General features: G+C 45.6%; 1 protein-coding gene across 1 annotated transcript in view; it reads left to right on the forward strand.

Annotated features, from left to right (window-relative positions):
- The window catches only part of GOLGB1 (golgin B1), a 126,513-nt gene that overhangs the window by 74,225 nt on the left and 35,316 nt on the right, over nucleotides 1-16,972 (forward strand). Inside the window, exons 11-13 of the mRNA XM_063926622.1 lie at nucleotides 6,436-6,576; nucleotides 7,038-7,169; nucleotides 15,614-15,708. Of these exons, the coding sequence (XP_063782692.1) occupies nucleotides 6,436-6,576; nucleotides 7,038-7,169; nucleotides 15,614-15,708 (368 nt within the window). The remainder of the gene's footprint in view (nucleotides 1-6,435; nucleotides 6,577-7,037; nucleotides 7,170-15,613; nucleotides 15,709-16,972) is intronic.

Consider the following 16,972-nt stretch of genomic DNA (forward strand, 5'->3'; position numbering starts at 1 on the left):
ATACCTCGCAGATTTAAGTCTAGTTACCCGTTTCCAGACTCTGTGACATGTACATGGGAGAATCCACCAATAGTTGATTCGTCAGTGTCGAAGCTTACAAAGAAATTAACCATACCAGTGCCAGCGGCTACTACGCTTAAAGACCCTTCAGATCGCAAAATAGAAACTATGCTAAAGTCCATGTATGTAGCAGCAGGAGGGCTGCTGAGACCTGGCTTGGTTGGTATCTGGGTCACTAAGGCGCTCATAGTATGGATAACCCTGCCCTACATGACGAACACCTTATACTTCTTGCTGATCAAATGTGTGAAGCTGCGGAGTATCTCTGTACAGCTTCTACTGACGTCTGTCAGCTCACTTCTCGTATTTCATCGTCGCTAGTTACGGCACGACGAGCACTCTGGCTGCGTTCTTGGCAAGCGGAGGCAGAGGTCAAACGAGGTATAGAGGCGTTGCCTTACGATGGCAAGAAGTGGTTTGGTCCTGAATTGGACACATGGGTTTCTGAGGCTACGGGAGGAAAGTCGGTTTTCTTACCATTGCCTCCACCGGTACCAAGAAGGAGGTACTCTGGACCTTCGTTCAAATCCTTTAGACCTCAGTCCTTTCGAGGACGTGGCAGAGCAACAGCCACGCCTGGTAGACGTGGACGTGGTTTCCAACAAACCAACACAAGTCGTCAGGACGCTAAGGTTACCGACAAGCCAGTGGCATGACGGGCTACCAGCCCATCTCGGTTCTCCGATTGTGGGAGCACGCCTTCAGACGTTCCAGTTGGCGTGGTTCCAGACATCCGCGGATGGGTGGATCCGCAATTTAGTGTTAAAAGGTTACAAAATATAGAGTTCGATTGTCTTTCCGCCACTGCGGTTTTTCAAGACAGGATTGCCTCTGTCGGACGACAAGAGGGCGGTTCTGCAAATTGCCATTCAGTCCCTACTGGATTCAGCAGTTTTGATTCCGGTCCCTGTACACCAACAGGGTCAGGGTTATTATTCCAGTCTGTTTGTGGTACCGAAGCCGGATGGCTCAGTCAGACCAATATTGAACTTAAAGGGTCTCAATCGGTACGTAACTTACTACAGATTCAAGATGGAATCTCTGCGCTCAGTGATTGCAAATTTAGAGCCAAGGGAGTTCATGATTGCGCAAGATCTCAAGAATGCGTACTTACACATTCCGTTTTGGCAGCCTCATCAGAGGTTCTTGCGGTTTGCAATACGCCACAACCATTAACAGTTTCAGGCTCTACCGTTTGGCATCTCGTCAGCGCCTCGGGTATTCACCAAGGTGATGTCTGTGATGAGAGCTCATCTCAGATCCCTGGCAGTGACAATCGTTTCGTACTTAGAAGATGCTCCTCCAACTTGCGCTGCTAACGTACACCACGGTTGGAGTGTCAACTTCAAGAAATTGTATCTATTTCCGTCTCAACGACTTCAATTCCTAGGTATGATTCTCGATACGGTAAATCAAAGAATTTACCTACTACAACAGAAAGTAAAGATTATTCGCCATCTGGTACAATTAGTGCTCAAGCCACGCACACTCTCTGTACATTTGTGTATTCGCCTATTAGGAACAATGGTGGTGGCTTTCGAAGCGCTTCAGTTCGGAAGATTTCACTCGCGTCCTTTTCAACAGCATGTGCTCGCACAGTGGTCGGCCTCGCATCTGCAGAGGATCACGACAGATTGCTGTCTATAAATGTCCTGGAACTCCGTGCAATTTACAATGCACTATGACAAGCAGTACACATGCTTCGCTCTCAGACTGTCCAAGTGCAGTCAGACAACGCGACGGCAGTCGCATACATCAACAACCAAGGAGGAACGAGAAGCCGCATGGCAATGCGGGAAGTAGCTCGAATCCTCAATTGGCCAGAATACCACCAGGTGATATTGTCGGCAGGGTTCATTCCGGGAGTGGACAACTGGGAGGCGGATTATCTCAGTCGTCGGGATTTTCATCCAGGAGACTGGGCCTTAAATCCAGAGGTGTTTCACATGTTGGTCCACAGGTGGGGTTACCCTCAGGTGGACCTGATGGCATCTCGCCACAATTACCAAACGCCCCAGTATGTGTCCAGAACGAGAGATCCAAAGGCAGTGGCGGTGGATACTCTCACAATCGCATGGCCGTACAGCCTCGTGTATCTGTTGCCACCGTTTCCGCTGCTCTCTCGGTTGCTAAAACGGATCAAAAGAGAGTCCGTCACAGTCATACTAGTGGTGCCTCATTAGTCTCGGAGTGCTTGGTTCTCGGATCTCTGCGGACTACTCGCATAAGATCCTTGCCCGCTCCTACTACGTCCAGACCTGTTACAACAGGGTCCGTTCTTTTACCCCGATTTAGCGCGGCTGCGTTTGACGGGGTGGCTGTTGAGACCGCACTCTTAAGAAGAGAGGGCATTCCAGTATCTGTTATACCAACCCTGTTACGAGCTAGGAAGCCGGTTACGGCAGCTCATTACTACAGAATTTGGCGTGCCTATATAGGTTGGTGTGAAGTTCGGAGGTTTCCGACATCATCTTTCAAGTTATCCCGTCTTTTGTTATTTCTACAGACGGGGTTAGATGGAGGACTGCGTTTATCTACACTAAAGGTGCAGGTATCTGCGTTGTCAATTTATTTTCAAAAACGATTGGCTCTATTGCCGTCGGTACACACTTTTCAGCAAGGTGTCCTCAGAGTACAGCCTCCATTCTTTCCACCTACAGCGCCATGGGACTTGAATCTGGTTTTAGATTTCTTACAGTCTTCATATTTTGAATCCTTACAACAAGTGGATATAAAGTTTCTCACTTGGAAAACAATTTTTCTTCTAGCCTTAGCTTCGGCAAAGCGTGTTTCAGATTTGGGTGCCTTGTCATGCAAGCCACCGTATTTGGTGTTTCATGATGACAGAGCGTAACTTCTGACGAATCACGTTTTCTTACCAAAGGTAGTGTCATCTTTTCACATCAATCAACCAATAGTAGTTTCTGTGTTAACAGCACATTCTGGAACTCTGGATGTGGTACGCGCATTACGCGTTTATGTATCCCGAACGTCTACAGTTCGTAAGACGGATACGTTGTTTGTTTTCTATGATGCTGCCACGATGGGTTGGCCAGCTTCTAAGCAGACCTTATCCAGATGGATAAAACGGACTATACGTCAGGCTTACCTTAATGCTAGGTTACAGCCGCCTACATCAGTAACAGCTCATCCCACACGTTCTGTGGGAACTTCATGGGCAGTTGGTCATAGAGCTTCTACGACGCAGCTTTGCCGTGCGGCTACATGGTCTTCAGTGCACACGTTTGTGCGCTTTTACAAGTTTGATACGTTTTGCGGCATCAGCATCTAGCTTTGGCCGCCTAGTGTTACAGGTGTCAAACAGCTCTCCCGCCCACGGGGAAGCTTTGGTACGTCCCAAGAGTACTCCAGTGACCCCTAGTGGATGAAAAAGAAAATAGGATTTTGGTACTTACCAGGTAAATCCTTTTCTTTGAATCCATAGGGGGCACTGGACGCCCACCCAGAGCAGTTTTACCTGGTTTGTAGTAAGCTCAGGGGATCTTATGGTAACACCTTTTCACCGACTGGTTCAAATTATCAAGTTCTATCGGTTATGGTGTCAACTGTTTAGTTGTCAGTAACGTTATGTGTCAACTTCGTTGTTGTCAACCTCTCTATAGTTCCTGTTCGGCTCAGTAAAAAACACTGAGGTACTCTGGGATATGGAGGGGTGGAGTGTTCTAAATTTTAATATTCAGTGCCCTGTTCCTACGGAAACCGTCCATATCCCAAGAGTACTCCAGTGCCCCCTATGGATTCAAAGAAAAGGATTTACCTGGTAAGTACCAAAATCCTATTTTCTGCTTGCATCAGATCAATGCACAGCCAGTTCCGTCACCAAACTGCCTCTCTGCACAGTGTACACACACAAGATCACATAGTACCCAGAACTCATTGTCATTTTTCTCTGGTGCAGACACACAAGCATTAGTGTAGCAGTCCTCAAATAGCTGTGCTAAACTGTTGTTCTATAGAGCTTACAATTGCAAATAATCCAGGGTATATGAAACCTCTTTCTCATGCATACTGTGTATTCATTGAGGAGCAAGATGTTAAAAAGATAGTGGGACATATTTATTAAGCCTGGCAAAGTGATAAAGCAGTAATACTGTAAGTGGACGGTGATAATGCACCAGCCCAGTGGTTTCCAAAGTTTTTTGAATCACGGCGCTCTAGAATATCAGAATTTTTTTCACGGCACCCCTAGGCCAAAAATGTCTTATTGAGAAATTAAAAAAAATTATATTACATTAAGTAGATCACGTTTATTTGTCATCCTTAGGGTCAGTTGTGTAGTGAGGGACAAGATTTGCTACTGTTTGGCCACATATTTTATGACTGGCAGCCACCAGCATTGGTTTTGCCTATTATATTGACCATGAATCATTTGAATTGGTCCTGGACCACCAACCCAGGGCACCCTTGCACGTGTCCCGAGGCACCCCAGGGAGCCACGGCACACAGTTTGGGAACCTCTGCACCAGCCAATCGGCTCCTAACTGTCATTTTTCAAACCCATAATGATTGGCTGGTGCATTATCACTTCCCCAGTCACTGTTAGGTCTCATGTGATCCCTATTTGCAGAGACCATCCTGCTAGATCTATTAGGACAGTATGGTGATATACATAGATCGCTCTTGTATTGTTACTACACACCTTAGCCCTCCATGCCTTTTTATAGTTTTGTTTTTTGCTTTTTCCTTCACCAGTTGCTGTCTTCTTCTGTGGGATACATGGGTTGAAAGGTATCCAGATGATAGAGCGACAATTTATAGGTCAACGTGCATTAGATCGACATATAAGACACCATAGATGATTTCTCAACATCTTCTTGATGCTAGATTTTACTATCAGTGTGGTCAGCTATTAGGAATAGTAACCTGCCTGAGGTGTGGCAAGCAAAGTGAGCCCGCAAGGAAACACGTTTGTACTGATGGTGGTCACATAACTTGAAATGTACATGATTTGGTGCGAAAACCTGTGTCTATCTTCTGTACCTGTTGAACTAAAAATTGTCAGCGATTTGGTGTCAACCTAATGACTGTCGACTATAACATTGTCGATCCATTGATTCGCACCTGGGTTGAAACTGCTTTCCTAGGGCTATAAAGATGTGTCCTCTTACATCCTTGCTGCAGTCATGCTAAACAGCCCTTGAAGTCGTGCCATGCCATGGCGGGACTCTGTAACGCGAGTGTCTATTTGTATGTTTTTTTTTCTATGAAAATGTGTCTTAGACACTATAGCAGAGCATTTTGTATGCAAATACAGTCGCAGTCACACACACAATATAGGCACGCTGCATATCATTTTAAACAGGAGCTGCACGTGTGTCTTATTACATTACTTTGCCTCTAAGATGCAAAAAAAAGACCTTCGGTGCTACCGAGTCACATGGCACTCGCGCGTTATGTGTAACGCAACTTGCAGCACACAGAGCAAAGATGTAAGACGACACATCTGTATTTAATAAAGTGTCTGGTTTATAGAAATGGAGACGCTGCCCATATCAACCAATCAGATTCTAGCTATTACCTTCTAGCAGGTGCGAGATAAATAAGTGAAATCTCCAATTCTAAAAACCTGTACTTTGGTAAATATATTCTCTATTGAGGAACTTACACTCATATGTGGTCTCTTAAAAACTGCCACATGACCGTAATTATATAATGCTCTGGCTGATTCCCATATCCCTTTATCTCTTGAGGTATTTTACTTCACATACAATGTATCAAAATCATCCATGTGTTTAAATGAAGATTGTGTTTAAAGTCCCTCAGTACTAAGGGAAAAACATACTGGTAGGTGAATTGACTTCTGACTTAATGTGTGCCTGGAAGAGAATTCAGACTTATGGGCCCTACACACTTCTCGACCCGCTGCCAAGCTGCCCGCCGGCCGACACGGTGGGGTGACGGGGGGAGTGAAGTTTCTTCACTCCCCCCATCACCCGGCTCCATAGCACTGCATGCTAATATGGACGAGATTGTCCATATTGGTCTGCATGTATAAGCGACCTGGCACCAACGATGAACGAGCGCGGGGCCGCACATCGTTCATCGTTGGTGCCTACACACTGAACGATATGAATGAGTTCTCGTTCATTAATGAACGAGAGCGTTCATAACGTTTAGTGTTATCTTCCAGTGTGTAGGGCCCATAAGCCCCATGATGATTAATCTATGTAACATGTTATACGGTTGGCATTATAGAAATAAACAATATAACTGACTCTTCCTGATGTAGGGGGATAATGTGTATGTTCCTAAAGTAGTTTGCTTCCTGTTGGTAGTGTTAATTCCAGAGTAATGTGTTAGTTCCATAGCATGGTGAGCGGATTACAGCATTTGAGCACATCTTCTCTCTTTCAGCTCTCCAATGATGATTCCAGCAGTTTGTTGGAAGAGCTACAGAGTGCACAGACAGAAGTGCAGAACTTAAGTACTCAGCTCCGTGATACGCTTACCCAAGTGCACCATAAAGAACTCCGGATCCACCAGCTCAATGCCAAGGTCGGCGGTGACATTGTTGTGTAGTCTACTTGTCACTTTTTTTGGTTACTTTTCACAGTTAAGATATATGAAAGCACATTCCATGTTTTTAATACATACATTGAAATAGAGTGGTGTCATTTGAAGAAGATAAAGTGATCATAGAATAGTTAATAAACAATTTATTTTATATGATTATGGTCATTTAGTTACACTGAGTAATAGTCTCTTTTATTTCGAATAGTAAACCATAGTGTATGGTAGTGGAGGTTCAGGGTATATTAACATTTTTCAGAGAGATTTTCACTCCATGTATATTTATAAAGAAAGGTCAGAGAAGATAACAGATGTACTTTTTAAGTCCATGAAAGACCATGATATTTTGATAAAGAGGTTATACTTTGTATATGCATCACATTTTATATTTGTATTTCATTATTCGACCACTGTTTATTTCATTAGTTCCCAATTTATCTCTGCAGCTTTCTCAGATATTTGAGGAGAAAAATGCTCTGTCTGTGCAGCTACGTGGTAGCAATCAGAACCTGAGAGATGCCATCAGCCGCTGTTCCTCTTTTGAACAACAACTACTAGAAATGCAGCAAAAGAATTTGGTAAGAATATCCACATGGGTAGAGAGACAATCCAGCCTGCCATGCATGTACCGTAATTCAGTGGGAATGAGAGTGAAATATAAGATGTTTGGGAGCAGGGGAAAGTGTGTATAACAAGTATGTCTGACTATGTAAATGGCAAAGATTTCTATTCCCTTGTGGGAACTGCATTGTCACTATGGGATTGGGATTAACTAGATAAATTGTTATTTTGCTCTGCACATGCCAAAAAAAGTGGCTGCATGCAGATTTGTATGATCCTGCCAATATACCTGTTGTCTGTAGCTAGTTGGGTTGGGGGCATTTTAACATAAGCCACATACAGTAAGGGCCAGTACATGGATGCATATACACCTAAGAAAGCTAGCAGTAGTTGAAAATGATGTATGTGGTGGTCCCAGCACTAACGAAGCACGGTTTTAGCAGTTTTATTGATGTCTCTAAATAAATAGTTAAAAGGCAAATGGACGTAAAGTGAATGTGGTGTATGCCTGCCATGAACCAGACACATTTGCTATTGTTGACGGCTAACAAGCATCATGGTTTACATTAACAAAGTCAACGTTTTATGATAGGAGTGAAACTCCGCATCAGGGAACATGCTGCACAGTGTGTATTGCTTGCTGACCTAATGTGCATTCTGCTAGATGCTTAATCATAGATTCCTATGATTAAGTATCTAACAAAACGCACATTAGGTCAATGCAGGTGCACACGCTGTCTAGCGATTTCCCTGATTTTAATGATGCTGGGTTTCTCGCTTATCACAAAATGTTAAATATGCTTATGTAAACTAGGGAGGCCAATCCCGACCCATTTTTTCAATCCTGAGATTCGAGATTGAAAAACGCTTAATCCCGGGATTATTATTACATTTTATTTATAAGGCGCCACAAGTGTTTCGCAGCGCCGTACAAAGGACAGTACAGGGAGACAAAACTTAACATTACAGTAAATAAATAACACATAGAGTACAGGTAACAGAGAGCACCACAATTCTCATGACATAATACAGCTAAGATGTATGTAGTGAGGGAGTGATCATCGTACTACTAGGAGCTGGCGGCCATAGATAGAGATGAGCCTTTACCAGCAGGAGAAAGAGCGGGTAATGATGGTCGCTGAGTAGTGGAGAGCTGCGAGTGAAATGTGTCGAAGAGGGCTTAGATAACAAGAGGAAAGAGGGCCCTGCTCTGAAGAGCTAACAATCTAGTGGGAAGGGTCGACAGACAGATGACATGAGGCGCAAGCAAGCGGGAGGTAGCCTGATGGCAGTATGTAAGCAAAGCTGAGATGTTCAAGGCATGAGGCAGGGGGATGGAGTAGTGCCCGTTTTAAACTTTTGCAAGGTCGGGGAGAGTCTAATGGAGTGGGGGAGTGCGTTCCACTGAAGGGGTGCAGCACGTGCATAGTCTTTAACTCAAGCATGGGAAGCAGTGACCAGGGCGTTGGAGAGGCGACGGTCACTGGTTGACCGTAGGGGGCGGGAGGGAGTATGAAGGGAGAGGAGGTTGGAGATGTAGGGAGCAGTGGAATTAGAGATGGCCTTGTATGTGAGGGTGAGAAGTTTGAAGAGGATTCTGTAGGGGAATGGGAGCCAGTGTAGATTTTGTCGAATGGGAGTGGCAGATGTGGAGAAGCGGGAGAGGAAGATAAGCCTAGCTGCGGAGTTCAGGACAGATTGGAGGGGAGCAAGATGGGAGCAAGCGAGGCCAGTGAGAACATTGCAGTAGTCAAGTCGTGAGATGACCAGTGAGCGGATGATAAGTTTAGTTGCACTCTGTGAGAGAAATGGCCTGATACGAGCAATGTTGCATAGCTGGAACCGACAGGATTGTACCAGAGCTTGGATGTGGTCGCAAAGGAGAGGGAAGAGTCAAGAGTGACGCCCAAGCAGCGGAGTTGGGGAACGGGGTAGATGATGGTATTGTCAACAGTGATAGAGATATTGGTAGGGGGTGTTGGTCTGGATGGGGGAAAGATGATGAGTTCACTTTAGTCCATGTTGAGCTTCAGAGAGCGCTCAGACATCCAGGAGGAGATTGCGGAGAGGCAGCTGGAAACCTGAGAGAGGACAGAGGGGGACAGATCAGGAGAGGAGAGGTAGAGTTGTTTGTCATCAGCATAGAGGTGGTATTGAAGGCCAAAGGAGTTAATGAGCACACCCAGGGAAGAGGTGTACAGGGAGAACAGAAGGGGGCCAAGGACAGAACCCTGAGGGACACCAACAGGAAGGGTGTGAGGTGGTGCTGGAGGCAGACACAGAGAGAGAGCGGTTAGTGAGGTAAGAAGAAAACCAGTCAAGGACAGTGCTAGAGAGGCCAGCGTTTTGGAGTGTGCGGAGGAGGAGAGGATGATCTACGGTGTCAAAGGCAGCAGAGAGGTCCAGAAGGATGAGCAGAGAGAAGTGGCCCCTGGATTTGGCTGAAAGCAGGTCATTGGTGACTTTCACCAGGGCAGTCTCAGTGGAGTGGAGTGGGCGAAAACCAGATTGTAGTTGATTGAGGATGGGGTTGTCAGAGAGGTAGCTTGTGAGACTGCTGTAGACAAGTCGTTCATGTAGTTTGGAGGCGAAAGGGAGAAGAGAGATGGGGCGGTAGTTAGTGGGTGATGAAGGGTCGAGGTTGAGTTTTTTTGAGAATAGGGGAGACCAGAGCATGTTTGAATGGTGAGGGGAATATGCCAGTAGAGAGCAACAGGTTAAAGAGGTGAGCAAGGTGGGAGCAGGCAGTAGGGGAGAGAGAGCGGAGAAGATGGGAGGGAAGGGGGTCCAGGGGGCAGGTGGAGGAGGGAGGATAAGATAAGGGAGTGGACTTCCTTGTCTGAAGTGGGACGGAAGGAGGACAGGGTGGGATAGATGGAGGGGAGGGATGATGGGGGCAGGGGGGTAGCAGAGGGGTGACGGGAGGAGATGTCATGTCAGATATCCTCAATTTTGGAGATGAAGAAGGAGGCAAAGTCAGTGGCAGTGAGGAAGGAGGGGAGCGAAGGAGAGTGTTGAAAGTTTCAAAGAGACGGCGTGGACAGGAGGACTGAGAAGAGATGAGTACTTGGAAAAAGGATTGCTTGGCGAGGGAAAGAGCAGAGTTGTAGGAGGAGAGAATATACTTGAAATGGAGGAAGTCCGTCAGAGAGTGAGATTTCCTCCAGGAGCGTTCAGCGGAGCATGAGCATTTTTGTAGGAAACGTGTTCGTTTGGTGTGCCAGGGTTGGGGTTTGGAGCGGCGGAGGGGGACAGAGGAGAGGGGAGCCACAGTTGAGAGCAGCGGTTAGGGAAGAGTTATAGAAGGAGGCTGCCTGGTTGGGACAGGTCATAGTGGAAAGAGGAGAGAGGAAAGTCTCGAGGGAGGACATGAAAGTGGGGTCGAGAGACCCGAGATTGCATCTGGCGATGGTGAGTCTGGGCGTGGAGAGGAGAAAGGAGGATGAGAGGGTGAAAGAAAGCAGATGGTGGTCAGAGAGAGGGAAGGAAGAGTTTGTGAAATCAGAGAGATCATGATAAGGTCCAAAGGAGGTGAAAGGGCGAGAAGATTAGTGGAAGCAGCATTTGTGATGTCAATAGGGATGTTAAAGTCACCGAGGATGACAGAGGGGAGGTCGGAGAAGAGAAAGTGGGGAAGCCAGACAGCAAAGTTGCCATGGAAGGGTAAGCAGTGGCAAGGAGGTGAATGGGGTAGAAGAGGCGGATAGTATGGACCTCAAAGGTGGAGAAGGTGAGGGATTGCTCAGGTGGGATGACATGAAAGGTGCAGTTTGGGGAGAGAAGGATGCCCACGCCTCCACCCTGGTGGTCATCAGGTCTGACCGTGTGGGTGAAGGAGAGGCCTCCGTAGGAGAGGGCAGCAGGGGAGTTGGTGTCAGAGGAGGAGAGCCAGGTTTCGGTGATGGCGAGAAGGTTAAAAGAGTGGGAGATGAAGAGGTCGTGGATAGTTGGCAGCTTGTTGCAGATTGATCTAGCATTCCAGAGTGCACAGGAGAAGGGAAGGGACAGGGGAAATGGGGATAAGGTTGGCTGGGTTCTGAGTGCATGTTGGTGATTTGGAATTTTGGGGGTGAGACCTGGCAGTGAGGATTGGTTTGGGACAGGATCGAGGAGCCATAATTCCAGTACAGTAGTGTTGTTCTGAGGAATAGAATGGTGTGGGTGTAATATTGAATGAACAAGGAGAAAGACTGAGCTGGATACACAGTGGTTGTAGAGTGTATAAATGAGGAGTGTGAACAATGGGGGTAATTCTGAGTTGATCGCAGCAGGAACTTTGTTAGCAGTTGGGCAAAACCATGTGCACTGCAGGGGAGGCAGATATAACATGTGCAGAGAGAGTTAGATTTGGGTGTGGTGTGTTCAATCTGCAATCTGAATTGCAGTGTAAAAATAAAGCAGCCAGTATTTACCCTGCACAGAAACAAAATAACCCACCCAAATCTAACTCTTTCTGCACATGTTATATCTGCCTCCCCTGCAGTGCACATGGTTTTGCCCAACTGCTAACAAAATTCCTGCTGCAATCAACTCAGAATTACCCCCAATACGTGAGAGCAGTAGGGCTGTTACTTAATCATACAGACAGTTCAGTGTCCAGGCTGTGAAGGCTGCAGGCGTTGGTGGTAGTGGATTTGGTAACTCACTGTAGTATGTTGATTGCAGTTCTTTTGTAGAGGTGGGGCAGATAGTCTGCTGTCCTTCTGTTTATCTCCTTATTAGGTATATGCAATTGCGGTCGAATTCCGTCTGGAATTCGACCGTTTTTAAATTTGACACAATTCGACAGTCAGACACCTTCCCGCCGGGACCCGAATTCGACATATTCAATAAAAACCGGATTCGACAGTCCCGCTGTCGGAAAACTGACCAATTGACGATAGTGTGCGTCCTGGATTCGACTTCATGGACGGCACAAAACTGTTTAAAAAATCAAGAAAAAAAATGCATGGGGTCCCCCCTCCTAAGCATAACCAACCTCGGGGGGGGGGGGGGGAATGACAGGGGATCCCCCGTATTTTTCACACCAGCACCGGGCTCCACTAGCTGGAGAGATAATGCCACAGGCGGTGCATAGCACTATGCCGCTCCATTATATTCAATGGGTGGGGACTTTGTGGTCAGCGGTGAGGTTACTCGCGGTCAACCGCTGACCGCAAAGTTCCCACCATTGAATATAATGGAGCGGCATAGTGCTATGACAGCTCAGACGCACACAGCCAATCAGGAGAGTGCCACGACGTGGCGCTCCCTGATTGGCTGAAGGGACCCTCTGTGACGGGAGTCACGGGGGGTCTCAGCAGTCGGGGAAACATGGGACCCCTTTCAGTGCGTGGATCGGGTTTGCGTTTTATTATTTTGCCAAGTACGTGGATTACAAGCAGGAGAGGACAGATCTACACTGGATTTTTGTGAGTATAATTTTATTTACAGGTACCCCATGGATTCTACTGGTGAAGGGGACCGGCGTGTATGTGTGTGTCGGCGTGCATGTATGTAATAAAGTTTTACTATCACGATGTGTGTACTGTTTTTATTTGAGTATTTTTTTGTAGTAGAACTATAGGTACCAGCGGGCCCATTTCCCCCCGCATGCTGGTACTTGTGGTTCTCCAAGTACCAGCTTGCGGGGGAGGCTTGCTGGGACTTGTAGTTCTGCTACAAAAATCAATATTCTTTATTTTGTCACTTGGCTATCAGCCTCTCATCCGCAGCCCTTGGATGGGGGGACAGCCTTGGGCTTCACCCCGGGCCCCTGGGTGGCTGAAGGGGGGGGACCCCTTGATTTAAGGGATCCCCACTCCTCCAGGGTACCCCGACCAGGGGTGACTAGTTGGGGATTTAATGCCACGGCCGCAGGGACCGATATAAAAGTGTCCCCCGGCTGTGGCATTATCTCTCCAGCTAGTGGAGCCCGGTGCTGGTGTGAAAAATACGGGGGACCCCTACGTCTTTTGTCCCCCGTATTTTTTGCACCAGGACCGGACGCAGAGCCCGGTGCTGGTTGTGAAAATACGGGGGATCCCCTGTCATTTCCCCCCCCCCCCCCCCCCCCCCCCCGTATTTTTACAACCAGGACCGGCTCAAAGAGGCCAAGTCTGGTTATGCTTAGGAGGGGGGACCCCACGCATATTTTTTTTCTTGATTTTTAACCCATTCCCACCCCTTCCCACTGAAAAACATGCTCTGATTATTTTAGTCAGTAAAAAAAAAAAAAAAATATTCTTTTAAAAAATATATTAAATAATACTTGTGGCTCCTAATAGACAAACCCAAGTAGATAATCCCTTCTAATATAAATAGATATGCTATTAGCAATAAAAAAAAACACAAAAAAATGTTTTTACATTTTTTTTTTATTAGATCCCGCCAGCAAAATGAGGCGGACTGAAATTGACGTAATTACTGTCGAAAGCACTGTTGTCGAATCGACATTCTTCAATTGAATATACTTTTGTCGAAAAGCCGCATTTTTACCATTGCAGGCATGTCGAATTTGACAACTGTCGAATTTGAAACAGCAGTTTTTTTGTCGAAAAGTACTGTATTGCATTGTCGAATAATTTTTTTGTGTTGAAAATGCCCCGTTTTTCGACATTTGCGGCAATTCGACCGCAATTGCATATGGCCCTATATCTCCAAAATTTCATAACCTCATACTTTGCACTAACATACTTAGTAGCTAAGATGCTTGCAGCCTAAATTTAGGGATCAGTGGAGGGCAGCGGAGAAGGGTGTAGGGAGCAGCTCTGGAGGTGGGTGTAGTGTAGGAAGCGGCGTGGGAGGGAAGCTGTATGGCGCTGGAGGAAATCTGTAGGGAGCAGAGCTGGAGGGTGGGTGCACTGCTGTGAGGGAGGGTGGGTGTAATCAATACTTATGGCGGGAGGCAGCCATGGACACACGCAGAAAGTGCCGGCGGCCTTTCAAATTGTAGCGCTGGCCGCTAGCCAGTCAGAACAGGCAGTCCGGCAGCCAATCAGGAGCCACTGCTGCGGCCACCTCCCTGATTGGTTGGCGGCCGGCGCTACATTTGAAATGCCGCCGCCGCATTCAGCGTATGTCCATGGCTGCCGCTCGCCTAATAGTAAGTATTATTTACACCCACCCTCTCTCACTGCACATGCGCAATCTCAGGATTCAAATCCCGGCATTTTTGGGCCAGAATCCCAGTATCCCGCCGATCCTGGGATTGACCTCTCTAATGTAAACCACTTCTATACTATGTGATCCGCTCTATTATACAGACAATATACCTAGTGACATGCTCACACAGAACACCAGTGAGGCAAGAAATACTGTATTCCTGCAGACATGGTGGTCACCACAATTGATACAAAATTGCAGATGTAATGGCAACAAACTAATGTTTTATTGTATTATATCAGCAACCCTTCTGGTTAGGAGGATTATTCTGTATATGAGATGTCTACATTTGTTAACACAAAATTACTCTACTGAGCCGAGTGATTACAATATATCTATTGAACTTGTACTAAAATTAATTGCAACAAATGTTTCTAACTAGAGTATTTATTGTCCTTTATAAGTATTAGCATCCAGTTTACTAATAACCGCTTACAACAAGATCTTACTACTCTAGATATTAATTTATTCTCTTGACCATAAGCCTAACAATCTTATCAGAAGAATCTGTTATTAGAAGTGTCACTTATAGAGTTTCATTATTTCAAATATGATGTATTGAGGTCGTAAAAAAAACACATTTTTTGTTTTGTTTGTTTATAAACACGCTTTCTTTGGTTTTAAACCCTTTACTTACTTACTTACTTATTTATTTATTTTTTTGCATTCATGTTTTAATTTAAAAAAAAATAGAATCAGCCCTGCTTTAATGCTTCCTAACATTAATAATGTTATTAGGCTTTCATTTATTTACTATTCAGAGTTATTTAATTATAATAATACAAAATGGAAAATGCCAAAGCACTTTTCAGAGAAACACACAGACACACACACACACACACACACACACACACACACAAAAGGAGGTGTTCACTGGGCATGTCACTGGCATTAAACATTTTGAATAAAAACGCAATTTTTTAGTATAATAGTTTTTTTTCTTAATAAGTCACGGCGCCGTGTCTGTACTAACAGCATAATAAAAAAATAAATGTTTTTTTATTTAAAAAAAAAACCAAACATTTGGTTTAAACCAGCCAACCCTGTGATATATTGATTGCCCTAATGTGTGAATGGTGATAAATCTCACTAGAAAATAAAATGTGATTCCAATACTAGTGAGAGGCAGCAGCTATTTCTTTACACAGTTGCACTTAATCACTATTGCACTTTTTACTGCTTGTTTTGCTGGCTATAATTATTTTAGGAGTTTACATTAGTTATGTTTTAATTATATTGGATCTCGAAATGAGTGTGCTGTATTAGAGTGTATTTTTCTGATGTTCTATATACTATATTTGACTAAACCTTTCTTTAGGAGGCATTACCAATTGATAGTGCACCTGGAGCACCACAGGAGAAGAAAGAGCCCCAAACAAAGGCAGACCAACAAATGATGGAGCTGGAAGAAAGGTGGGTTATTTATATAATTTTTATCTGTGCATTAAAAAACTAGGAAATAAAACCTTCATCAGTTGACATTTCTGTGTAGTATAAATGTTTCTTTGAAGCTGCGTTATCACCTAGGAAAATATTTTCCTAAGTCTGTGCCTTCCCAAGGGGCTGTTACATGCAGCAGTAACAGTATTTCCATTTGACAAATTGATTTTTGTTAACCACTACATACAGTACATGTATAGATAGATCTGAATATAGCTGTAAACACTATGGGGCATATGCAATTGCGGCCGAATTCCGGCTGGAATTCGATCGTTTTTAAATTCGACACAATTCGACAGTCAGACACCCTCCCGCCGGGACCCAAATTCGACATATTCAATAAAAAACGGATTCGACAGTCCCGGTGTCGAAAAATGGACCAATTGCCGATAGTGTGCGTCCTGGATTCGACTTCATGGACGGCACAAAAGTGTGTAAAAAATCCTGGGAAAAAATGCGTGGGGTTCCCCCCCCTAAGCATAACCAGCCTCGGGCTCTTTGAGCCGGTCCTGGTTGTAAAAATACGGGGGGGGGGGGGGGAAATGACAGGGGATGCCCCGTATTTTCACAACCAGCACCGGGCTCTGCGTCCGGTCCTGGTGCAAAAAATACGGGGGACAGCACCGGGCTCCACTAGCTGGAGAGATAATGCCACAGCCGGGGGACACTTTTATATCGGTCCCTGCGGCCGTGGCATTAAATCCCCAACTAGTCACCCCTAGCCGGGGTACCCTGGAGGAGTGGGGACCCCTTAAATCAAGGGGTCCCCCCCCCTCCAGCCACCCAAGGGCCAGGGGTGAAGCCCGAGGCTGTCCCCCATCCAAGGGCTGCGGATGGGAGGCTGACAGCCAAGTGACAAAATAAAGAATATTGTTTTTTTTTGTAGCAGAACTACAAGTCCCAGCAAGCCTCCCCCGCAAGCTGGTACTTGGAGGACCACAAGTACCAGCATGCGGGGGGGAAACGGGCCCGCTGGTACCTGTAGTTCTACTGCAAAAAAAATACCCAAATAAAAACAGTACACGCACACCGTGATAGTAAAACTTAATTACATACATGCACGCTGACACATACATACTTACCTTTGTTGACACGCCGACTCGGTCCCCTTCTCCACGTAGAATCCATGGGGTACCTGAAAATAAAATTATACTAGCCAAAATCCAGTGTAGATCTGTCCTCTTCTGCTTGTTATCCACGTACTTGGCAAAATAATAAAACGCAAAACCCGGACCAC

This window comes from Pseudophryne corroboree, chromosome 6 (genome assembly GCF_028390025.1).
Source record: "Pseudophryne corroboree isolate aPseCor3 chromosome 6, aPseCor3.hap2, whole genome shotgun sequence".
In the NCBI taxonomy this organism is placed as follows: domain Eukaryota; kingdom Metazoa; phylum Chordata; class Amphibia; order Anura; family Myobatrachidae; genus Pseudophryne; species Pseudophryne corroboree.